Source organism: Rattus norvegicus, chromosome 15, assembly GCF_021556685.1.
Source record: "Rattus norvegicus strain SHRSP/BbbUtx chromosome 15, alternate assembly SHRSP_T2T, whole genome shotgun sequence".
NCBI lineage: Eukaryota > Metazoa > Chordata > Mammalia > Rodentia > Muridae > Rattus > Rattus norvegicus.
Window position 1 is genome coordinate 24,486,779 of NC_141548.1, and position 25,851 is coordinate 24,512,629.

General features: G+C 39.9%; 2 protein-coding genes and 1 non-coding gene across 5 annotated transcripts in view; 1 reads left to right on the forward strand and 2 right to left on the reverse strand.

The window, feature by feature from the left end:
• Positions 1 to 9,824, reverse strand: part of Wdhd1 (WD repeat and HMG-box DNA binding protein 1) — a 45,348-nt gene extending 35,524 nt beyond the window's left edge. For 2 of the 3 annotated variants that reach the window (NM_001431412.1, NM_001431411.1), the window contains 9 exon segments: positions 457 to 598; positions 1,047 to 1,153; positions 2,295 to 2,387; positions 4,291 to 4,386; positions 5,274 to 5,324; positions 5,527 to 5,638; positions 6,078 to 6,229; positions 7,986 to 8,097; positions 9,514 to 9,824. In NM_001431412.1, the coding sequence (NP_001418341.1) occupies positions 457 to 598; positions 1,047 to 1,153; positions 2,295 to 2,387; positions 4,291 to 4,386; positions 5,274 to 5,324; positions 5,527 to 5,638; positions 6,078 to 6,229; positions 7,986 to 8,097; positions 9,514 to 9,590 (942 nt within the window). In that variant the 5' untranslated portion in view covers positions 9,591 to 9,824. 3 annotated transcript variants of the gene reach the window in all.
• On the reverse strand, positions 2,864 to 2,967 carry LOC120097314 (U6 spliceosomal RNA). The gene has a single exon (XR_015639239.1). It is a non-coding gene; the product is annotated as a U6 spliceosomal RNA (small nuclear RNA).
• A 299-nt stretch (positions 9,825 to 10,123) lies between the features above and the next one.
• On the forward strand, positions 10,124 to 24,609 carry Socs4 (suppressor of cytokine signaling 4). The gene is made up of 2 exons (NM_001107256.2): positions 10,124 to 10,201; positions 22,673 to 24,609. Exon 2 carries the CDS (start codon positions 22,766 to 22,768, stop codon positions 24,074 to 24,076), a length of 1,311 nt encoding a protein of 436 aa, NP_001100726.1. The 5' UTR covers positions 10,124 to 10,201; positions 22,673 to 22,765; the 3' UTR covers positions 24,077 to 24,609.
• The last annotated feature ends 1,242 nt before the right edge of the window (positions 24,610 to 25,851 follow it).

Here is a 25,851-nt window from a genome sequence, read left to right on the forward strand (position 1 = left end):
GATTAGGGGGATAGACATGTAAACAAACACAGGCAGCTACTCAAGGCGCTATCACCATGTAGCCCTGCTCAACCTGTCTGCTTTTGGGATTTAAAATAAAAAAAATACTGTCTGAAAGGCTAAGCGAACTGTCCCTGACACTCTGGGCTTTCCCAGTTTCTCTGGAAGCACTGCTCCCCCTGCACCCCGCACTTTTTTACAGCCGCTTGCTGTCCTCCATGACTAATTTAAAGACACAACTCTTTGTTCCTCTCAGCAACTAGTGGGAATTTCAGCTTGTCTTCTATTGTTTTCCTTTAAAACTCCAGTAAAATAGTTCTCGTTTCTATCTAACTCCATTTTAAATTCTTTTATTAAGACTATACGAGCCCACAAAAGGAACCCCAATTTCCTCGCTAACAGGCAGTGACCGTGAAGAGACACTAAAGATACCAGACGCCCCTATGCTGCCATTACCTTATTGCTTGACAACTTCCCACTGAGGTCACAAACATTTTCCAGGATTCCCAGGTTTCCTTCCACATCAGTGTAACATATCCGACTATAGGTAGGATGCCAGGCCAGGCCGCAGATTGCATAACCTTTCTCGTGTTTTACTCTAAAAATTAAAAAGTGGGCGCTTTTAAAGATGTGGACTAGGGAATGTGACACAGTAGCAAACAGTACTTGTCTAGCACGTATTCAATCCTTAGCCCCACCCATAAACAAGCAAAGACGGCGTATTTCTCTACTCTCTAGAGAAACTTCAATTCGAAAAGATTGCGTGCTATGCGGGACACGGTTCACTGTGTAAGGACGCTTGTCACTGAGCCTGAGCTGGATCTCTAAACCCTCGAAATGGGAGGGAAGAACTCACTCAGGCAGTGTCCTGTGACTTCTACAGTACACTACGGCATGCATGCCTCTACAGTATACACATATACAAACGGTAAGCAAGTAACTATTTCAAAAGTTAACGACTTTCATCATCTACAAACTATTTTCATTTTGAGTAACAGTCATAACATACAAATGTTTCCTAATTAAACAGTAACAATAAATTGTACCTTTCCATGCACTCTTTGGTTTCCACATTCCAAACTACAATTAAGCCATTAATAGCACCTGCAGCCAAATACTGCCCACAGGGAGACCAGGTCACGATATTGAGTGTCTACAAAGAAACAGTTAGTAATAATGTTGTACATTTTGAAACTACTCACTTTATTACTCCCAATAGTTTTAAATCTCTACTCTGAGTTATTCTAGTTACATTTGGTATATAAAATACAATGGAGCATATTTATTTTTAATCCTTTTCTATAAAATTCAGCTATTAGCATATGTTAGCCAAGAGAAAATTAGTACCTGCCTAATTAAAAAAAAAAATGAAACATAAAACAATGCTACCCTGTAAAGAAAACAAACATACGAACTACAAGGAATCGTAACATTCACCATGAAATGAAGAGAGCCAGTAAGTGAGGTGAACCTTAGCACATCACTGTTCACACCCCAAGACTTTAACTGGAAAAGCATACGCGAGTATAGAGTGAACAAATAGAGATCAGTAACTTACACACACCCCTCGTACACTTAAAATAAATCTAGCCAGGCAGGGTGGCACACATCAATAAAAAAAATTTTTAAAAAAAATCTTTAAAAAAATAAAATAAAAATTAATCTTTTTCTATTAAGTTCTAAAGACTAGATCACAGGTCTTACTGAAACAATAAAATTCAAGAATAATCCACTCTAATATCAAGCTAGGATAATTTTTATCTGTTTGTTTGTTTTGTTTTGTTTTTCAAGACAGGGTTTTTATGTGTAGGCCTGTGTGTCCTGGAACTCTGTAGACCAGGCTGGCTCTGACTCCGAGATCCATCTGCCTCTGCCTGAATGCTGGGACTAAGGCATGTCCTTCCACTGCTTGGCACTGAGTAATTTTACTTCCTGTACACTTATTTCTTTACGTGGATAGGTGTTTTGCCTGCATGTATGCCTATATACCATCTGCATGTATGCCTATATACCATCTGCATGTATGCCTATATACCATCTGCATGTATGCCTATATACCATCTGCATGTATGCCTATATACCATCTGCATGTATTGCTGTGGAAGCCAAAAGAGAACATCAGATTCTATGAAACTGGGATTCCAGATGGTTGTTAGCAAGTAGGTGCTGGGAATCGAGCCTGGGTTCTCTGGAAGAGCAGCCAGTAGTCTTACCACTGAGCCCACACATTTCATATCTAACAACAGTTTTCAGTAAGGTTTTCATCAAAGCTTCTCCACAGTTACAAGACCTACCTGGGTGACAGAACTGTCTGAAAGGTCAAACGGATTACTCCAAGTTTCTCTTCTGTACAGCTTAACAGATTTTTCAACAGGAACTGCTAGAAACTATGAGAAAGACAAGGTTAATTAATTCAACTTGCAGAGAAAAATTAATTTAGCTAAATCTACAAGATATAAGAGCATATTTGAATTTCAGTTGCTACTTACAAAACTCAAAAAAAAAAAAAAAAAAAAAACTTGATGAAATTTTGATCAGAGAAAAGCGAGCAGCCACCACTCCATTACGTTCAACGAAGAACAAAGCAGCAGTGTAGTAGCTACTGTATGTAGTAAATACTGTGTATGCGTGTGTGAGAAAGCAAGCATGCAGCCTACAGAGAGGTCAGAGGACAGCTTGTGGGAGTCTGTTCTTTCCTTCCACTTGCTGGCTTCTGTGGCTCAGACTCCGGTTTGAACCACAGATATCCAAGCATATATAAATTAATTTTAAAAATCTACTAATTTTAAAACAGCATATACAAAAATAAAAACAAAACAAAAAAACAGCATATAAGGATATAACATTATAGAATTTTTGAAAAAAAAATATAGAATGCTTCATGAATTTACATGTTATCCTTGCACAGGGACCAAGCTAAATTCTCCGTATCATTCCAATTTTAGTAAATATGCTACCAATGTGAATGAATACCCCGGCTGTCCTGGACTTCACTCTGTAGACCTAGGCTGGCCTTGAACTCAGAGATCTGCCTGCTTCTGCCTCCAGAGTGCAGGGATTAAAGGCATGCAGCACCACTGCTGGACAAATCTATACTCTTAAGTGCTCTCTTAGCTTATGAACGTACACAGTCAGCTTAACCATGAGCCCCTTCTTAAAATAAAACATGCCCATCATATATGCCCATAATCCCAGGATTCAGAAAGAGGCAGAATTCTGACTTTGAAGCAGCCTGGGTTACATAGCTAGTCCTGTGACAAAGAGTAAATATTTACAAGATGCAGAAAGAAGGATCTGTTCTGAAAGTCTCTCCAAATCAAAACCAGTTCTACTCATAATAGCAAATATAAGTGGATTACAAAAGTACGAATTCAAGCAGGTGTTTGTTTGTGAGCCTGTGATCTTAGCTGTCAGAGGCAGAAGCATGAGTTTAAGGCCTTCCCTAGCTACATAGCAGGCTCGATCATAAGCTCCTTCTCAAAATACAAGGAAGGATGCATAAGTGTATGTGTATGTTTAAGTATTCATGTGTAGAATATTTCTTTATTAATAAGCATTATCATTCTATCTATACCTACTATTGTGTAGCTTGATGGTTTGCACTTACTATATTGAAGTCTATCTTATGAGGACTTAAGAGACATCCCTCATTCTAAGCATTATAGAGAGTCCTACTTTCTAGACTACCATCTATTTAACCAGTTCCCTATCCATGAACACCTGAGACAGCTGCAATCTCACGGACTGGTATATTTTAGTTATACATACACTGTAGTGTACGTGTATAAATTCACTTATAGAATAAACCTAGAAGCAGTGCTGAGTCATTTATTCTGAGTAAGACTTCCAAATCTCTTCAACACAGCGTATAATCCTGTTTCAGAGTTGTCCCATTAAGCATTAATGGAAAGAAAAATATAAAAATAATTCTGTAAAACACAATTTGAAAAGACCCATCCTCTCACTGTTACGAAAGTCCAAGGGAACATTCACACTGTCTGGGCAAGTAGAGACATCTTGCCAACTCATATCTCAACTTCTTACAGATTCTTTTTCAAAGTTGTTTTCTCTACACGACGGCATGAAAGCATATGCCCAAGCATCACATTCATACGCACGACAAAAAATGTTTAAAGTTGAAATGTTTCCTGAAGCATTTCAGGATGATTTGGCTTAGAGTTCTAAAATTTGTAATACAAATAAAATTACAATAAAAAGCCAGACTTTCACACTAACAATAAACAAGGATCAAAAGGACTAACTTAAGGCTGAACACTAAGCGCCATTTACCTTCCCGGTCTTGGGCTGCCATGCGAGTCTGCAGATGGACTCCGAGTTCACCACATCATTGCTCTTTCGCAGTACCGGCCAGCTAGCAGCACAAGTCTGATTTTAAAAATGAAAATTTACTTCTCCTTGTCAAAAGTTTCTCTCGAAATAGATACAAAGCTGAGACGTACATAACAGGTGGTTCTCCCACTTGCTTTATCTTGAGTAAAAGCAACTTAATACGCTTTAACTATCCCACCAAATTAGCCCACGCTGTTTTTAAGTCTTTGAGATACAAGAGTACAAATCTTATACAAGAGTATTTTCTGTGCACATTAAGCAAGCATGACTTACAAAACTAAAAAGACCTTCAATAAATTAAAATAGCCATGTCAACAAAATAAATAAATCTTGAGCGGTCTGCCATAAAACGCTAAGGAATCGAACTTATCAAAGCTAAAACTAAGGCAAGCGTGCAGGGAGGGCATAGTGGTTACTAAGGGTATTCCTATCAGCCACAGAATCTCTATGAATGACAGACCCACTGATCACCTCAGACAGACCCGTTCCCTCCATCCATCTGGAGAACATTTTTTCCCCCCATTTTGTCTTTAAATCCTGTACCAAGCCAGATTCATGGAAGCTTAAGTTCTATGTGACTAGGCAACTCCAATGTGGTCTCTGTCTTATTCATTTCTCTATTAGCAACATCTAATACAAGCCCAGAGCAGGGTAGTTACAGTCCAAATATAATCACTAAATTGCCTCCTTTATCAAGCTTAAAAGTTATAGACTGTTTATAGTTCCCCCCATGAGTTGGTGTAAAAACAATTACTGTTTAACAAGTTTATGTTTAGGTTAGACTGTTTTGGAATAATGAAAGTAATGCTTAATGTTACTCCACGAAACAGATTAAAAAGATAAATAACTAATTTGGATCAATAATATGCAATGCCCCAAAATCCTAGAAATGGACAAAGTGTTTTAAATTCAAATTTATTTACCTGATCAGATATATTCCACACTCTGACGGTTCCATCACAACTAGCTGATGCCTGCAGAAATAAACGAATTATTTCTCTGTAGATCCATCTATTATGTGTGTATAATTGCATATAGTTATTATATCTATAGTACCACATAGAAATTGGTTCAACTGATTTAAAAAGTCTTTCACCAATAGGGTGAATTTTTCTTCCAATTCTCTCATAGCTCTAAACATACCCAACAAAAACGAGAAAGGAACGAAAGAATTACCAGAAAGACATCCTTAGGATCAAAAGACAGACTTAAAACAGGGGCGTCGTGTCCTCGAAATGTTTGCTGCTGGCTGTTATCCATCACATCCACGACTTTGACCAGAAAATCACTGCAAACAGTCAAGAGGGAGCCGCCTGAATAAATGCCAATACACAGCGTCTTCTAAAGCCTGGCCGAAAATGCTTCAAGACCACGAGTGGATGCTGGAACTCCTCTTAGACCTACTGCAAACTCTCATCCCAATCAAATAACCTGCTGTTTGATTATATGCAATAAAAATAATTTTTTAAATTTGTATTTAAGTTATCACCTGTCTCTGATCTTTTTCAGCACAAAAGCAATATATGCATACACACACATAATATATGTGATATATATATCACATATATTGTGTGTTCGTGTGTGTGTGTGTGTGTGTGTGTGTGTATGTGTATCTCACAAGTTTGTCCCCAAAAGCTTTTGTAAAGGCTTGGCCATGACAATAAAGGTGGAAGGGTTCTGAGTTCTAAAACTCTTGCTCTTCAACCCTCTTGTGGAGCTGAGCTCACCTTGACCCAGCAGCAATTTTAGTGCCGTCCCCATTGAAGACCACATGGTTTGCGTTTGTAGTGAAGCGTGTTAATATACCATCGGGTGCTCCTTCAGGGAATGTATAGACTTGGACGGTATTGTTAGAAACTGCAGTGACCAATTTCCCATTCTAGAAGAAGAAATAGAGGTTAGACATACTGGCATAACAAATCCACATCAGTTAATAGCATCGCTATAATGAAAATTCCTGGAAAAACCACAAAGCCTCATAAACCTAGTTCATGCAGAGAGAACTTTTCAGTACACAATTTTCCTAAACACGAGGTGAGAAAACTTTCCTAGCTTTAGAAAACTTAATTCTACCTCCACAAGCCAATCCTTAGCCTATAAATTTTCTTTTACTTCCGGTAAGAAAAACAGTTATATTTTCAAGGATGCCTCGTATCAACATGAGGAGACTAATTAATCAAAGAAAGAAAGCAGTTTGGGTGCAGAAGACATCAAAAGGCAGAGCCATACAGCAAAGCCCTGTTTCGGCAACACAATCAAGCCTTTCGGAACAGCAGAATTCACTACTGAGATGGAGTGATATGGAGACAGACTGCTGTGGACTGTGACAACCAGAAGGCAGACAAGAAAGAAATTATCTATCCCTCACGGACCAGCAAGAGTCAATTTTGTGGCCACCTTAAATCTCAGACATTTTGCCTCCTGGGTTGTAAAGCAAGTGTTCTAGTGTTTCAGGCCACCAAGAGTTTGCGGTAATTTGTTACAAACTAATATATATAAGACCTAGTTTACTTTCCCTTCCTTATAAACTTTCATTACAAAGACAATACACAGTTATTATTGGAGGAGGAAAAAAAGAGGAAGTTTTCTACTCTTATGAAGTGATCTCTACTGACACTCAGAGGTTATAACATCTTCACTTTCTCCTGAACCCATGAAAATACATCTGTATTTTTAAAACTTTTAACAAATATCACAGCCTACAAATATTTTTCTTTTTTTCCCATTACAAATGTCTGATGTAGATATACAAAAGCTATCCTGTTTTGGTAGTTACATATCTAATTTGTGGCTCTACCAAAATTATAAAATTAATCCTTCAAGAATTCCCTCAAGGGCTTCCAACCTTTGTTTTTTTTTTTTTTTTTTTTTTTTTGGTTCTTTTTTTTTTTTTTTTTTCCGGAGCTGGGGACCGAACCCAGGGCCTTGCACTTGCTAGGCAAGCGCTCTACCACTGAGATAAATCCCCAACCCCCCACAACCTTTGTTATTATAAACATCGATACTGGCTGGGTTTCAGTTAGTAGAGCGCCCTCCTGGCAAGCGAGAAGCCCTGGGTTTGATTTCCCCCAGATCATATAAACCCAGTGTGGTAGAGCGTGCCTATAAGCCTTCCACTTAAGTAGAAGCAGGAGGACCATGAGTTCAAGGTCACCTTTGGCTATACAGTCAGTCAGGGGCCAGCCTGGGCTGTAAAGATCCTGTCTCAAGAAACAAACAACAACAACAACAACAATAACAACAACAACAACAGTAAAAGCCTGAGGGCGGGGAGAAAGATGTATCAGACATATTCAAAACTTCTGTAAGAAACAGTTTGACTTTCAGGCTCAGCAGGTAAGAGCACTTATTGCTCTTCCAGAGGACCTGAGTTGGGTTCCTGGCACACAACTGCCAGTGACTCTAGCCCCAAGGGATCTGATGCCTGCCCCCTTCTGGATTTGACGTACAACTGCAAACACACATGGAATTAAATAAATAAATAAATAAATAAATAAATAAATAAACTTTAAAAAAAAAATAAAAAAACTAAGTGTTCCCCAAAGATATACAGCAAGGAGAAATTTATATTTTTATATATTTTTCCACCCAAGCATAAAAGTCACATGCTATCATTTCTTCACATCAATAAGTACCTTCAAAGCACATGAAAATGCCTTTTCTCCAACATTAACGGACTTAGGATCGTCGTCGTCCAAATCTTCCCACATCCTCACATCACCATCACTTCCACAAGTCACAATAAAACTGTGAAGGACATGCACAAAGTAAAATGTCACCCAGTTCCAGGAGCTCTTTACGAAATGCTACCTTTATATATTTTGAAACAAAAACCAATACATTAGCGAATATTTTTTTCACATAAACATCAATAACAGACTCTTAAGCTCCCATTCTATAAAATGAAGATGAGTTTAATGTTCTCTACGGTTCTTCCTTGGCATAAAATTATTTCTTGGTATAAGAGAAAAATGAGCCCGTAATTTCTGCAACAGCAAGGACTGCCTGCCCAGTCACCACCATATCCCCAGTGCCAGCTTGTGACACATAGAAACTATAACGAATCTCTGAATATATGAGCTCGAGGACCCAAAAATAATTATGAAAATAGCTTCATGTAACTGTTATTACTGCTTGTTTCTCAAACGTCTCATCTCCCAAGTGCTTTTGTTCATTCTGTTTATGTCCTATCTGGACACACATAAAATGCAAATTTAAATAATTTAAATAAAAGGAAGGGAAAGAGAGAGGGAGGGAAGGAAAGAGTATGAATAAAATAAATGTTTAGAAGAAAAAAAATGACTAGCTCCCAAATGAGAAAGCCAGAAGGGGGTCATAGGAAAGTGTTTAGCCGGGTGTGGTAGCACGGACTACAACCTCAGTGCTTGGGAGGTCAAGGCAGCCTCAGCTACATATCAAGTCTGAGATCAGCCTGTGCTTTCTGAGGCAATATATGTCTGTCTACTGGGGTGGGCATGTGTGGCGTGACAGTTATGGGGGTAACCAAGTGCTATTTGGATTTAAGGTCTATTCCACAAAGGGGAACCCATTTTTGGTTGGAAAACCCTTTTGGAAGCCCATAGCAGGGGTGGTCACAGACCCTAGGGGGTACTCAGTACTACTGCTTAGCTAAACTGCGTAGCCTCAAACTGCCTTCTAAATATTTCTGTACATTACAAATGCTACCCTCAGCCTTTCTTAAAGCAGTCTCCGTTTCCAGCAAATGGTGGCCAATGTAGACTCAGGAGTGCGCAAGGGGCTGACTTCTCAATATCGAGCCCTAAACTAGACATTTACACTATGTCCTCTAATACTCTGGGAACACTGTGAAAGAGGAAGCTGCAAAATTCCATCTTCTGGGCAAGACAGTCATTGCAAATTACACCAACCGCTGGTGCTTAACTGGCTCATAAAATGAACAGGACACCGAATGAAAATGTGAGTGTCGAGAAGGCACTCCTCCGGGTAAAGGAGTTTAACTTTCCTGAGATCCTAGAAGTACCATCCATGGCAGTTCAAAGTAAAGGTGCCTCGGGAAAGAGGCGTTCCTGGTCTATTCCTCCCTCGGTCCCTCCGCATCGGTCATCTTCGACTGACTGTGCGTGCCGCGAATGACCGCCAACAATCACGCCTGAACCGTCCTTTGTTTCCAAAGATGCTTACCTTCCAGAATCATCAAAGCAGACTTCGGTGTGTCCTTCTGTATGTCCGTACCTCATGGGCTTCTGTATGGCCGGCATCTTTCCCTACCTGAGCTGTTTTCTAAGAACTGGATTTTCAGGAGGGAGGTCGTCCTCTGCGAGCCGTGCAGTCCGGTTTCCCTCACCGGAAGAGTGACAGCACGATGCGGCGGAGGGTATGTCACATACGCCCGGGGAGGTGACAAGCTTCTCCTCTGCAGGATTGGGAAACGCGAACTAAGAGCAGCCCGGGTGCACGAGCGTCTCGCCGCACAGAGCCGCTTCCCGCGCTCTGGCGCGCTCGCCCTGTGCGCATGCGCGTCCCGCCGCCGCCCAGTGCTGGTCCCGACCGAGGTCGCCGGGTGGTGGCGTCAGAGGCGCGCCGCCTCGAAGCCATGAGCCGGTGGCTGGGGCCGTTCTGAAAGAAAAGGTGGAAGCTGAACCCGGAAGTGGCGGCGGTCCCTGGAGAGCAGGCGGAGACAGCGGCAAGCTGACACTGGGCTGACCGTGGAGCTGGGGCGGGGGCTGACAGAGAGGCCTCCGCCTTGCGGGAGCCACACGAGGAGCGGGAGTGCCCGGGCCTCCCTTCCGCACTTGAGCGAGCGCCGGGTGATGGCGATGGTGATGGCGGCAGTCCCTCGGACAGCTCCGGTTGAGCTGTGCTCAGAGAGGTGAGAGGGGGAAGGGTGGTGGTGAGGTCTGAGATTTTACGCCTACCCTTTCAGGATCTTCTCCCAAGCAACCTTATTCGGCTCCTTGAACTGATCGAGCTCCTCAGGGCAGGGTTAGAGACAGACCTTGTCAAGCCTTTATTCTTGACACCCTTTGTGCCCTCACTTTGTCATTTCTATAGTAATAAAGGATGGATTGATTCTTTTTTCTTGTGACTCTAGCAAAATAATGCTTAAGAGATTTAACTCGGATTTCCTATTATGTGCCGACCCAAAGTTTACCAAAGTGCTTTGAGATCTAAAAGAAGGGTTCTAATTTATATTGTTAAAGGTTTCTGTTCATTGTTGCAGCCCATACATAACACATCCTGTGCTAAGTCAACTCTTGGCCCGTTAAGTTTATGCCTTTCTTGTTTCTTCACTAATATGGAGACATATTAGTAAGTTGGTCTCTGTTGAAAATTGTAATTTTCGTTAATAATTATCTTAGAGAATTTCACGGAGTTTTTGTGGTACCCACTGTACAGTTAACAGTCAGACTTATTTTTATCACTGGAGAAATCTGTAGAGGTAGAAATATACCTCTGTTCTTCAATCTAGATTCCTTCTAAAAAGTTGCAAGCCTGGTTATTATTCAGACTGTGGCATTCTTGCTATGGTGGCATTTTGTAAGGCATTTCTAAGAACTAGGATTCTAAATAGATTTGTATATGAATAGAAAGGAAGAGTAGCTGGTCAAGTCGAACCTGAGATTCTTTTAAAAATACCCTCTTGTAAATTTCCCACAAGACTAAAGGTACCTGAGACGATGGCTTCTGAGTAACTTAGTTTTATTTTGAAATTAATTCATTTTTTTAGATGGACCAATTTATAATTCTTTTGCCTGGGTAACTGGACAATAAAAATTATTAGGTACAGTGTGGGGTTCAAGTTGAGCTGGTACTCACTTATATATGTTGAATATATCATAACGGGATTTCAAAGTTAATGCTTTTCAGAGCTTACCATCCAGAAACTTGCAAACAGGAACAAGAGTTAGAGCTGTCAATGCTTTAGACACAGTGTCGCTAATACCATTTGATTTTAAAACTGTGAATGGTGTCAGCACACCTGCCCGTTCTCTCTGCCCTAGCAACCAAGCCATTCTTCACAGGTTAAGATAATATTTCCTTTGCTGATTTCACGGGTATGAACAAGCTTAGGCCTGGTGATTAAACAGTCCTAGTTTTTAATTTTAACTCTAACCTGTTGTGTGACCTTGAGTACTTTCCTGACTGTCAGGAAAGTAAAATAGAGGTGATTCTTCGTGCACAAATTGAAGTACATAAAAGATAGTCCCAGGTGTCTGAGACTATTCAGGCCTCGTGTTATCAGTGGGCCACTTTAGGTATTTACTGGTTTTTGTTTAAAGTGGGGATTAGCCTGTAAAATCTTCCAATGCTAAATGCATCCGAAACTGAGTTCTGCCCTCAGCAAGTCCATGAGCATGTTGAGGGCAAGTCCATGAGCATGTTGAGGGCGATTGATTTTAAACAAGATATATAGAATGATAAATTTGCATAACTAATGCTTAAAAAATAAATCAGTGCGCCCGTAATTCTCATATGGGTACCAAAATTTCCCAAATGAATTATTTATTACCAGTGTATACCTCATTGGTGTGGGAATCTGAATGAACTAAATAAAAAACAATGTCAAAATCAGAGATTCAATTTCACTGAAATTTAGTTTGCGCTGCTGTGACCACTTTAATACCCTGAGGTTCACAAATAGTGTTGGTCTCAAGGACAATAGATTAGGGAAACAGATATATTAGCATCCTACCAAAGATTAGATAATATATATAAATAATGTTATATGATCCTACACAGTTACCTAGGAAATTGTAACAGTTTTGCCTACAGAAGAGGCTTTTTGGTGTTTTGTTTTGTTTTTTAAGATTTTATTTTTAATTATAAAAATGTATGGTTGGGGTATTTGTGAGTACAGAGCCTGCAGAGGCCGGAAGAGAGCGTCAAATCCCCTAGAGAGTTACAGGCAATCGTGAGCTGCAAGATGTGGATTCTGGGAGCTGAATTTGGGTTCTTTGTAAGCACAGCAAGCGTTTGTAACTACTGAGCCATCTTGCCAGTCCAGCCCCTAAACTATCCTCTTAATAGAATATGTTCTTGATATAATAATCATTATTACTATGGAAGATGAGGCTGAAAAAGAGGGTGACAAGAGCTAATAAGGAAAACCAAATACTGAAAAAAAATAACATTTTTTTTATCTCTCTCTGAATGTATTATGGATGATGTTAATAGCATACTTATTCTGGGAGTAAATAAAACTTGTATAAACCCAATAACGTATAAAGGAGATATAGTAAAAGTCCCTCTGCTCTTGGCCACCTAGTCCCTCTCACTGAAAACAGTTGGTATTTGGTCCTTTTATTACATTGTCAGTACTAGATTGACTTTGAGCATAGCAAGATGGATTTTATCGATTTGAATATAATTTCACACATTACATTTTGATCACATTCATCCTCATGTCACTGTCCCCCTAACTCTTCCCAGACCCACTGCCCTCCTTAATAAGCTACCACTGTCCGATTTGTGATGCCTGTCTACTCAGGAGTCTAGGGCCATCCACTGGAACATGGTTGCCTCATCCTTTAAGAAATCTGACTCTTCCTCCCCTAGAAGCCATCACCCGTCAGAAGTTTCTCAGAAGTACCTCTCCACTCCATGCTCGAATGTTAACTGGCCTGATCTTGTGCAGGCAGCCACAGCAGCTGAATTCATGGATTTGATGGTCCTCTCATGTCTGAGAGACAGTTTCACTCCAGTTCTCCCCGACCTCTGGCTCTTAAGAGCTCTCTCTTTACCTTCCACAATGGTCCCTTAGTTTTGGGGTACATGTGATTTGAATGCCCCATTTGTGGATGAACACTCCATTGATATTAGTTTATACTTTGATCAATGGAGAATTTTTATGTTAACCACCATCCACTCTACAAAGAAACTTCTCTGGTAAGTTCTGAGAGATGTACTTCTCACCTCTGTATAAAGGTAAGAATTGAGAAGGCAATTCCACACCATACCCATTTAGCAAAATAGTAGTCCTGGTTGACCCCTGGGGCCTTTAGTAGTTTTGCTGTTATTTTGTTCAAACAGTCTAACTATGTGGCCCAGGCTGGCCAGAACTCAACTAGGTAGACTGAGCTGGCCTTGGACTCAGCTCAGCCTTCCCATCCTTCCCAGGTGCTATAATTAAAAACATTCTCCACACATCTGGCAATATTCAGGGTTTTATAGGTGAAAAACTGAAAGTCAGAAGTGTTCTGATGCAGCCGCAGCGTCACACACTTTCCATGTCAGACTCCGGCTTTCACTTTCCAGAGCAGGCCGTCACACTACCTCTAGATAAGGCTCTTCCAGAAAAGTCGGACCTTAGTAAACACCCACCCCCAAAACAAACAAAAAAACAAACAACCTCTTGACTAGTACTTTTGCTTACCTCTTGGTTAAGTTAGCTTAAGGGACTGTAAATTGGAGAGCAGGCCAGAGAGATGGCTCAGAAGTTAAGAATACTGGTTGCTCTTCTACAGGACTTGAGCTTAATTCCCTGGACAAGTTATGCAAGCTAAACATTCATACACACAAAATAAAATGAAATACATTTTTTAAGAAGCTATCACTAAAAATTTATTTTTACTCCATATTTTTAAGGAATCTAAAACTTTAAAACTTTGGGGTTGGAGAGATGGCTCAGCAGCTAAGAGCACTTCCTGTTCTTTTAGAAGACCAGGGTTCAAGTCCTAGCATCTCCATCTGATGACTCACTGTTCCAGAAAATGGGACACCCTCTTCTGGCTTCTGGGAGTACCTGCACACATGTGGTACACATGCCTGTACAGACATATAAGTAAGTCTTCAAACAAGCAAACAAACAAAGCAAGCTTGTTTAAAGAAACACATTTACTAAAATGTAATGTGCTTTGTGTTTTATGGTATTTTAGAAATATTGGAGCTTTTTCAATTTCAGATTTTTTTTGTTTTATTGTTTGTTTTGTTCAGTCAGGCTCCCATGTAGTTCAGCTGACCTTGAACTCCTGATAGCCCTACATCCACCTCCAAAGTGCTAGGATTTCAGGCCTGTACAACCATGCCTATTATATGTTCAGACTTTCATGGTATATTTTTGTACAGTTTCTAGCCATATATATATATATATATATATATATATATATATATATATATATACACACACACATACATACATATATACATATATATATCTCCATTAGTGCCTCTTCCTTTTTTAAAAAAAATTTTTTTGCCACTTATTTACCTCATTTTTAGAAAAGTTGTCAGTAACATTTATTTTTTTTATTAATCTCAGTAAATGTTGAGATGTTATGACTGTATAAACTGTATCCTGATTTTACAAATGAGAAAATCAGATTAATTAAAGTTAACACTTTTTGGTGTTTTTGCAGTGTTAGGTATTGAAATCAGTTCTCTACCAGTGATTTGGACCCCCTTTCTTAAACTTATTTAAATACTTTATACTATCTTGTAATTAAAAATTACAAATTAGGAGGGAAATAGATCTATCCAATTTATTCCGTGTTTTAATAGCATACCTTAAATATTCTGTGTCCTATTGCTCTTCCTCTGAGGAGGCTTGGTTTTGCTGGTGGTTAGGGCTGTGGGCCAGGGTTGAGCATTTGCAGATTATTGGCCTCTTAGTCAAGAATTTGAAATCAAAGCTCACACAGGTTTGTGAGAATAGCAAGGAAACAGTTTAAACAAAGCAATAGAAAAGATCCTAATGTAGTGTTAGAGAGCAGTGGGTCTCATGAGCCAAGGCACTCAACAGCCCGGTTACCATTCAGGACTTCCTCTATGAGGTCAGCACAAAGAAGAATTTGTTATAAGGCTATGGTAGGGTGATATCCTGTTTTGATTGATAGACTAGCTCATAAATCATTTTTCTACTGTTGCTTCTTTCCATAATGCATCCGATTTAATAAAATGCACACCCAAGAGTATAGACACAAAAGAGTAAATAGGAGAGTCTAAAAATTTACTAGACACAGTTTTGCTTTATTGTACTTGTAGCTAAAGTCGGTTTACACTGCATCAGATCCAGGATGTACTGCAAATACATCGGAATAAAAACTGGTCCTTGGTCCTTATGGGAAGAGAGACCTGCATCGCTGAATGCTGATTGGGAAAGGGTGTAGGTGTATAGGTTGATACAGGTTGGGGTCCTTGTTGTTAGCAGTTGCTAGGTGCATTGCTCAGAGAAGGGTATGCTCACAGGACCTGCAGAAAGGGCTAGACTGTTAAGTGCATTATGAGAAGATGGGTGTGTGTGTGTAACATAAACCCAGGTAGAGTCCCAGGTCTAAACTACTTACTCCCTGGACTTCCCTGGATCCCGTTTGCTCCCAGCCATTAGTGCTCTGGTTGACCTTTACTCCAGAGTAGCTGACTTCAGTTGGTAAATGTTTTTATCTCTAGTTCGTAAGTTCATCCAATGTATATTCATTTTAATGTCTTCCAAATTCTGTTCTACAAAAGATATTTTTGGCACATACAGGACTCTGTGCCCTAAGCAGCTTTCTTTACTGAAGGGCCACTGGAAAGCTCCATTAATGTGCATGGTAGTCTTTCAGAGGGCACTTCTCAAACTTGCTTAACAAGGAGACCACCACCCTTTCTTCCAGAATATTTTTTGTGTCAAATTATTCCATTTTGACAAATAGTAATTTTACACATTTATGGACTTACAGTGTCATTCTGATGGACATATACATAATGATTCATTCAAAAGTTAACATAGCCTTTGTAGTAAGAAAATTAAAGCTTATCTTAGCATATTTTTAAATACACACTACTGTTAGCAGTTGTCACCACACAGTATGATGAAGCACTGAAGCTTCCTCCTACACAGAAGTTCAGAGTTATTGTGGAATTTTCCAAGCTGTGCTTGGAAAAGAGAGTGGAAGAAGGGGGGGAAGGGGAGGAGAGAGCTGAGGGCTGGTATTAACGTCCTGTTTGCAGCTCTCCTGTTTGTTTCTTTGGTTTTTTTGTTTGTTTGTTTTTTGAATTATCCAGTTCATCCTTGTCAACCGTAGCTAACTATTTAAAGGATATACTTTTAAGTGCTTAGTAGAAAATAAGTATAAATTTAACATTTTTTTTGCTAGAAAATTAAAAAATAATTTATTAGGGGGAAACACTAGAGAATGAAAAGCTTTTCTTCATCTGAAACAGTTTTTTCATGTACAACCTTTTTTGATGTAATATTCCAAGGAATTCCCCTGTAGTCTACTAATTCCATTACTGAAGCCCAATTGTTTATTCATCATTTAACTTAAATATCAAACTATAATCTGAATGTTTTGGTGGAATTTGGGGCAGGTGGTTACAGGTAAACACGGAGTCACACTTTTTTTTTGGATAGGTCACAAGACTGAATCGCTATCACAATAATAATGTATTTATGAATTATTATATACAGTTACTCAGGGTTGGGGATTTAGCTCAGTGGTAGAGCGCTTGCCTAGCAAGCCCAAGGCCCTGGGTTTGGTCCTCAGCTCCGGAAAAAAAAAAAAAAAAGAATTACTCTTTAAATCATCAAATTTATTTTAGGGTAATACTTGAAATTAGAAATCTAGTCTTAAGGGGTTGGGGATTTAGCTCAGTGGTAGAGCGCTTGCCTAGGAAGCGCAAGGCCCTGGGTTCGGTCCCCAGCTCCGAAAAAAAAGAACAAAAAAAAAAAAAAGAAAGAAATCTAGTCTTAAGTGTATATTAGCATTGTAGGCATAAGTAGTTCAATAAATAATTTATATAACACATAAAAAACATTATTATCCTGCAATATAGAAAATACAAATTAGTTTTCCAGATGTTTAACCCTTTCATTATTAACTTTTATTTTCTGTAAAACTCTTGGGTTAAAATTACCTTCCTAGCCTTACTCAATAAAAATATTAGTTAAATCTTTTGTTAGTGAAATTAGCAGGTAGACACTGATTTTTCTCCCACTGTCATGCCAGTTGAATGTGGAAACTTGCTTTCTTGAAGTGGTGCTTATGTAAACTTGCTTTTTAAATATTTGCTTCTTACTCATTAAGAAATAATGGCTTTCTTTTCAAATGTCACTGTTGATTCCCCAGGGCTGTGTATAACATGATTCCCTTCATAAAAAATTAATATTGACTCAGGATCCAAAGCAGCTTCTCCAAATGATTCTTTTCTCTCTTTAAAAAAGAAAAAGGAGGGGAAGTTTCTCTATAGCTATTAACCATTTCCAGTTTGTTAACATCTCTCCAATTCCTGCTTGATTTTTTTTTTTTACTGCACAAAATTGGTGATAAAGTCTCCCAATCATTCTATGTCTCTTCTTCCTCTGTACGAAGTTTTGTTTAAATTCCAAGAATTTGCTTGGAGTAGAGCACTTATCCACCATGCATAAAGCCATGGGTTCTGACCAGCAGCAACCTTGTAAGAAGTAATGATCAAGACAATAGAAGAAACTGAAAAAAATGAATGACTGGCTCTTTGGAGCTGTGTTAGTCAGTGTTCTATTGCTGTGAAAAGTCACCATGACAATAGCAACTCTTATAAAAGAAAGCTTTTAATCGGGGCTGGCTTACAGTTTCAGAGGTTTGATTCATATTATCAAGATAGGGAACGTGGCAGCATGCGGGCAAACGTGATGCTGGAGAATAGCTGAGAGTTCTATATCTGGATCCATTGGTAGGAAGAGAGGAAGTCCACTGGGACCTGACTTGAACTTTTGAACCCAGTGACACACTTCCTCCAACAAGACCACACCTCCTGCACTGCCTGGTTTTGTGTGTCAACTTGACACAAGCTGGAGTTATCACAGAGAAAGGAGCCTGCCTTGAGGAAATGCCTCCATGAGACCCAGCTGTAAGGCATTTTCTCAGTTAGTGATCAAGGGTGGCAGGACTCAGCCCATTGTGGGTGGTGTCATCCCTGGGCTGGTGATCTTGGGTTCTATAAGAAAGCAAGCTGAGCAAGCCAGGGGAAGCAAGGCGATAAGTAACATCCCTCCATGGCCTCTGCATCAGCTTCTGCCTCTGGGTTTCTGCCTGCTTGAGTTCCAGTCCTGACCTCCTTTGGTGAGGAACAGCGATGTGGAAATAGCTGAATAAACCCTTTCCTCCCCAACTCGCTTCTTCCTCATGATTCTTTGTGCAGGAATAGAAACCCTGACTAAAACATCTCCTAATCTTTCTTTTTTTAATAATGCCACTGTCGACTGACCTAGCATTCACAGCACCACGGGAACCATGCTGTTGAGGACAGGATGATTGGATTAATTCCAACACTTGGGAGGCAGAGGCAACCGATCTCTATGAGTTCAGGGCTAACCTGGTCTGCATAGTGAGTTCCACACTAGTCAGAGCTATATAGCGAGAGTGTCTCAAATATAAATACTTTTAAATGAATTTGGGGTACTAGGGATGTGTCTCATTAAAAGAGCATGTGTGAAACCTCGGTTTGATCCCAAACACCCACAAGTCTAATGAGACTGTGAAACATATTAGAAACCTCTCTCCCATGTCTCTAAATGGGAAGATACAAGAGGTTTTTTTTTATATTATTTCAACATGATACATTGTTTTTTGTTTTTTTTTCCTTTTTTCTTTTTTCTATTTTTCGGAGCTGGGGACCGAACCCAGGGCCTTGCGTTTGCTAGGCAAGCGCTCTACCACTGAACTAAATCCCCAGCCCCATGATACATTGTTTGCTTTGAGTATTTGAGGTAGGACCTTCCTTATATAGCCCTGACTGACTTCAAACTTACTCTGTACCCAAAGATAAGCTTCAACTCCTGATCCTCCTCTCTTTGCCTCCCAAATACTGGGAGTACATTTGTGCTAACATGTGCTGCCCTATCATGTGCTGCACGCATGATGATTTGTTTCTCTTTCTGTACAGTGGAGGACATTCTGAATGTCTTTTGCAGCATGACTTGAACAACCCAACTATCTTTTTCCGATATGACCTTACTGCAGGAAGGGACTTTTCTAGTAGTTGTTAAGAGGTTACCTATGCTACGGAGTGGACTATTAAAATCCTGTGTGCTTAGCAGCTTTGGAGAGTCACTTGTTAGCTCAGTAAAAAGTGAAATTAAAACACTCGCCATTTGTACTTCAAATACTACAATCCAAAAATCCATTCCCTTGTCATACCAACAATGGAGTACAGAGTAGGACAGGAAGAGGCTGGCCTGGCTGTTCTGCATTTGGAGCTCCTACTTTTCCCTCGGGGTAGCATCAGGCACATTTCCAGATAACAGGGAGCTATAGAACCAATTTCTCATATTTTAATTTCTAGGAAACAAAAAATTTCAAGGTAACTATTGTACATTGAAAACAATAGGGGTTGGGGATTTAGCTCAGTGGTAGAGCGCTTGCCTAGCAAGCACAAGGCCCTGGGTTCGGTCCCCAGCTCCGAAAAAAAGAAAAAAAAAAAGAAAATTGTAACAGTTGCGTGATACTCTGGACCATACATTGATACAGCAAAAATCACTTTATAAAATGATGATTTCTAGTCTGACATGAAACCTTCCTGTAGTCTTAGCATTCGGGAGGCAGGAGGATTAAGACGTGGAAACCACCTGGGCTGCATGGTAAAAAAAAAAAAAAAGAGGTTGGGGGTGTAATTCAGAAGTAGAGAGCTTCCCTACTGAGAACAAAGCCCTGAGTTCAACCCCCCAGAACTCAGGGGTGTGTGTGTGTAGTAGGGTGAGGGTGACTCCTCAGAGTTGTCTAATCTTGCTCTATCATTCTTTTGGTGACTTTCCCAAACATTGTTTCCCCCCAAGATCTTTGACTTGGCCTGTGTGTCTTGTGTGTCTGTTGGCCTGCTGCATCAGATCGCAGCTCATCCCTACCAAGTCCTGAGAAGGCCTCCTCTTCTGGTTGCTTGTCTTCTTGATTTGGATTTACATTCCACTGTTAGAGAACAGTCTATCTGTTATAAAGTAAAACGGATGATAAATGTGAAAGTTTATTTTGTCCTCTCCTTTGCTGATGTGTTAGCCAATTTTCCTCTACAGAAACTGGCTTTGCAGTGTTGTTGAGAACCATTTTTATCAGTAGTCCTTTCCAGTGCTCTCCTTCTCAGAGTTACTTCAACATAAACTCAGTCTCCCTTGGGACCAGAAGGGTTTTACATTTTGTTTTCTCCGATTTTGGAATTTTTACACATATATAGTGAGGTGTCTGAATGAGCCCAAGTCTAAGAAATTCATTCACGTTTTATGCACACCTTACATATATAAGATGATAGTAATTTCACACAGCAGTTTTAAAGATTTATTTATTTCATGTATGTGAGAACAGTGTTGCTGTCTTCACTAGAAGAGGGCATCGGATCCCGTTACAGATGTTTCACACAGCATTTTTAATGTGCCCATGTTTTGCCTGCAGCCAACCACGTGGTGAGGTGTGGGATCTCCCACTGGTGACATGAAACACTTTAAAATTATTTGAGAATTTATAGTAGGGATCCTCAAACTATCTTCATTATTTCTAGAATTCTAGGTTTTTAGAATAATGTACTGTTTAGCAGGCTCCTTGACTGTGGAAACTCATGTCCCTCTCTTCTGAGGAAAAAATCCTGTTGAATATAATGGCCGTACGAAGTGATAGTGTGGCTTGAAAATTTAGGTAAAATTAGGATTTCATTTTAAAATGTACTACTTTGAAAATGTATTCATCTTTAACCACATTACTTGGCTGTTAAGATTTTTAATGTTCTAAAATTAAGAAATGTAATCATAATTAGCATTCAAGTGGCTGTTTTTTCTCAGATAGAAAATTCAGCTTTTATATGCAAAATATTTGGAATTATAAGACTGTGACTCTCGGGCTGGAGAAATGACTCAGCGGTTAAGAGCATTGACTGGTGTTCTTCAGGTCCTGAGTTCAATTCCCAGAAACCACATGGTGGCTCACAACCATCTGTAATGGGATCTGATGCTCTCTTCTGGTGTGTCTGAAAACAAAAGACTGTGACTCTCAATTCCTAGCTTAACTTTTGCTTCATTTAAAAATAAAGTGGGGCTAGAGAGATGGTGCAGAAGTTAAGAGATTTACTGCTCTTGAAGAGGACCTCGGTTTGGTTTCCAACATACACACCAGGAGGCCCACAACTGCCTATAGTTACAGTTTGAGGGGACCTGATACCTCTAACCTACTCTGGAATCTACATGCACATGGTACACGTAAACACACTAACACACAAATAGAATTTAAAATGACCAAAAAGTTTTTAGAAATAGTTACGCAAATCCATTATAAATTCTAGTGTGTGTAGCCAAGGAATGCCCTGTAGAAATTTACCTGCTTATTTTCAAGTGATCAAGAATGTAAGAGTAAAACGTGAGTAAAATACATCTAAAAGCTGCATAGATTGATAATGATGTAACCACTTATTGAAATTAATTGGCAAAGCTCATTTAGGAATATTTACTTGGCATTCCTATTGCTCAGTGGTAATTATTTACTTAATAAATTCTAAAAACTTTACAAATTAAAATTGTTCTTGTTTGAATCAGTAGAAATGGAAACAAGAGAAGAAACAATACAGGTATTAGTTCTCAACCACTAGCTCATAGATTTGTAACTATTCTTCTTAAGAATTCACTGGCCTAGGACTAAGCCACTACCTAAAGACTATACATGGACTGACCCTGGACTCTAACCTCATAGGTAGCAATGAATATCCTAATAAGAGCACTAGTGGAAGGGGAAGCCCTGGGTCCTGCTAAGACTGAACCCCCAGTGAACTAGATTGTTGGGGGGAGGGCGGCAATGGGGGGAGGATAGGGAGGGGAACACCCATAAAGAAGGGGAGGGGGAGGGATTAGGGGAATGTTTGCCCGGAAACCGGGAAAGGGAATAATACTCAAAATGTATATAAGAAATACTCAAGTTAATAAAAAAAAAAAAAAAAGAATTCACTGGCCTGTTGTGAAATAAGAAAACTAAAGTGAAAGTCAGATAAAATGACACATGCCTGCAATTGTAGCATAGATTTGGGGTCAGGAGAAATGCTGCACGTTTAAGGCGAGCCTGGGCCACATAGAGACCAATAAGAGAAAAATAAGGGAAGGAGAAATAGGCATAAGGCATACTGCAAAATTGGGAATTAGTTCTATCCAAGCTTGTCTTATGGCTGAGGGAGGACACATACTGAAAATTAGCTAGGACAAAGGAATCCATTATCTTGCCTCCATAGTACTAGATAATACTATCCCAATATGGTAGAGCAGTACATTAAAGTGGGAACAAGACTCCTGGGGCTACCCTGCAGCATGGACTCTTTCATGGGCCAATTAGGCTTTTCATCTTGTGTCCAAGGAAGACTTAACTTACAATCTAGCATAGGTGAACAGGTTGCTAATGACTTCCTTTTTTCTTTTTCTTAGATCCGTCAAGAAAGTGCCCAGAAGAAACCTCCTCTCAGAAAATCTGAAAACACAGTATTTATAACACTGGAAATTGTAAAGAATTCATTTAAAATGGCTGAAAACAATAGTAAAAATGTAGATGTGCGGCCTAAAACAAGTCGGAGTAGAAGTGCTGACAGGAAGGACGGTTATGTGTGGAGTGGAAAGAAGTTATCTTGGTCCAGAAAGAGTGAGAGCTGTTCTGAGTCTGAGGCCGTAGGTACTCTTGAGAGCGTTGAAATCCCTCTGAGGAGCCAGGAAAGGGAACTTAGCTGTTCGTCCATTGAGTTGGACTTGGATCATTCCTGTGGGCATAGATTTTTAGGCCGATCCCTTAAACAGAAACTGCAAGATGCCGTGGGGCAGTGTTTTCCTATAAGGAACTGTGGTGCTCGCCACTCTCCAGGGCTTCCATCTAAAAGAACGATTCACATCAGTGAGCTCATGCTAGACAAGTGCCCTTTCCCACCTCCATCAGACTTAGCCTTTAGGTGGCATTTTATTAAACGGCACACTGTTGCTCTGAGTTCCAGTTCAGATGAATGGGTGAGCACAGACCTGTGTGAGAGGAGGCCGAGAGATGCTCAGCTGAAACGAAGAAGCACAGAAGACGACATACCCTGTTTCTCACATACCAGTGTCCAGCCGTGTGTCATAACTACCAACAGTGCTTCATGTGCAGGTGGTCATGTGACCGGTTCTCTGATGAACTTGGTCACCGACAATAGCATGGAAGACGGTGATATGGACTCAGAGGATGAAATTATAACACTGTGCACAAGCTCCAGGAAAAGGAACAAGCCCAGATGGGAAACGGATGACGGCATCCTGCAATTGGAGGCACCTCCTAAGTTCCACACCCAGATTGATTACGTGCACTGCCTTGTCCCAGACCTCCTCCAGATCAGTAACAACCCGTGCTACTGGGGGGTTATGGACAAATACGCAGCCGAGGCTCTGCTAGAAGGAAAGCCAGAGGGCACCTTTTTACTTCGAGATTCAGCCCAGGAAGATTATTTATTCTCTGTTAGTTTTAGGCGCTACAGTCGTTCTCTTCACGCTAGAATTGAACAGTGGAATCATAACTTCAGCTTTGACGCCCACGATCCCTGTGTCTTCCATTCTCCCGATATTACTGGGCTCCTAGAGCATTATAAGGACCCAAGTGCCTGCATGTTCTTTGAGCCACTTTTATCCACTCCGTTAATCCGGACTTTCCCCTTTTCCTTGCAGCACATTTGCAGGACAGTTATTTGTAACTGTACAACGTACGATGGCATCGATGCCCTTCCAATTCCTTCTCCTATGAAATTGTACCTGAAGGAATACCATTACAAATCAAAAGTTAGGCTACTCAGGATTGACGTGCCAGAGCCACAGTGACGTGGAGAGGTTAGAATGTCCACCCGCGAACATAGGTTCATTCAATAGTTCATTTTTCTTATGCCTCTTTGAATTTTTGTACAAAGGCAGTTGGAATCCAAAATAAAACCGTGCCCTAAGTTTTAATTCCAGATCAATTTTTTTTTTCTGATAGACTTGTTATATTTTAAGCAGGTGATTCGTTTTTGTTTTTACCATGTAAATTGTATACTTTTCCTTTAATTTGCATATGGTCCAGGCACATTTGCAATTTCAAGGCATCGAGTACACATTTGAATATTCTGTATTTTTTTAAACAATCTTATGCTCTTTCCTACGTGTGAAATAGTTTGCTAATCTATGCTGTCAGTGTTCTTATCTGACAGAATGGTTACCTATCCTCTTTATTTTGAAACTCTTTAGTAAAGATGAGCATTATAATCAACCCATTACAATGTAACTGATTTTTGTCATTTGCTAATAGGGATGTTAAACAACAAAATGATTTAAAATGGAGCTTAACATATTTTCCTTTTAAATATTAACTAAAACAAGTTTGTTTGTTTGCTTGCTTATTATTCTATGAGAAGAGAGAATGCTCTGTCCCAGAGGTGTTATTTGTTCTGCAGTATGGCAGGATCATCAGTTAATCCAAATACAGCATCCCCTTAACCCAGAGGTGAACGTAATTTGTGTTTTTCTTACTGGAAGCTTTACAAAGCAAAATAGCAGTGTTAGAATCTTGGGGTTGCTAAGGCAACTAGTTTCTCTCTATTAATTTACGGACTGTTGCATCTACTTAGCTCTTTTTTAGGAGCTCTGGTTCCCAGGTGAAAATACATGGCTTCTAAACAGCGCCTGCATCCACCAGGAACAGAACACTGAAGAGTTTCTCATTATTTTAAATTGAACTTAAATAAAGACGCAAACGAAAACACAGCTCAATATTTAGGAAGCTTACTATTGCTTTTGGTATTTACATCCTAAGCACTCATTTCTGTCTTCAGAACTCACGTATTTAATGTGGCGTGGCCATAGCTCCATGATATGAGGTCATGGGCCTACAGTAACCAGACAGTGAGGGGTGCCCTGGTCCCTCTTCAGGGACTGACTTTGACAGACTGCCAGTTTTTCTTGTGCTGAGCTATCTGCCTCTTTTAAATATTGTACTAATTATTTTACTTATTTTTTTCTGTGTGTGATGGTGTCTCTCCATGTAGGCTGACCTCAAATTTGAGCTCCTTCAGCCTGAATTTCGGGATTACAGGTTTGAGCCACCATGAACAGCTAGTAATAGATGGGTCTCTTTCTTTCTTCCTTTCTTTCTTTCTTTCTTTCTTTCTTTCTTTCTTTCTTTCTTTCCTTCTTTCTTTCTTTTTCCCCTTCCTTTCTCTTTGTCTTTGTTGTTGTTGCTATTTGCTTGACTTGGTTTGGATTTTTTTTTTTTTTTTTTTTAAATCAGGGTCTCACTATGTAATCCTGGCTATCCTGGCTGTCCTGGCTATCCTGGCTGTCCTGGCTATCCTGGCTGTCCTGGCTATCCTGGCTATCCTGGCTATCCTGTAGCTTGCCGAGTAGACCAAGCTGTCATCAAACCCAGAAATACTACTGCCTTTGCCTCCCAAGTATTAAAGGCATCCGTCACCATGCATGGCTAATAATTCCTTTCTTCCTTCTTTTCTTTCTTTGTTTTTTGATAATTTATTTCTTGATGTAAGCTCAGCTCTATTAGAATATTTGCTTCAACCTGATTGAAAGAACATTAGCTCATACATTTCTGAGTGAGAACAAATGTT

Bases quoted from the DNA above. Each gene is read 5' to 3' on its own strand.
- Socs4 (NM_001107256.2), top strand. From the start codon at position 22,766: ATGGCTGAAAACAATAGTAAAAATGTAGATGTGCGGCCTAAAACAAGT.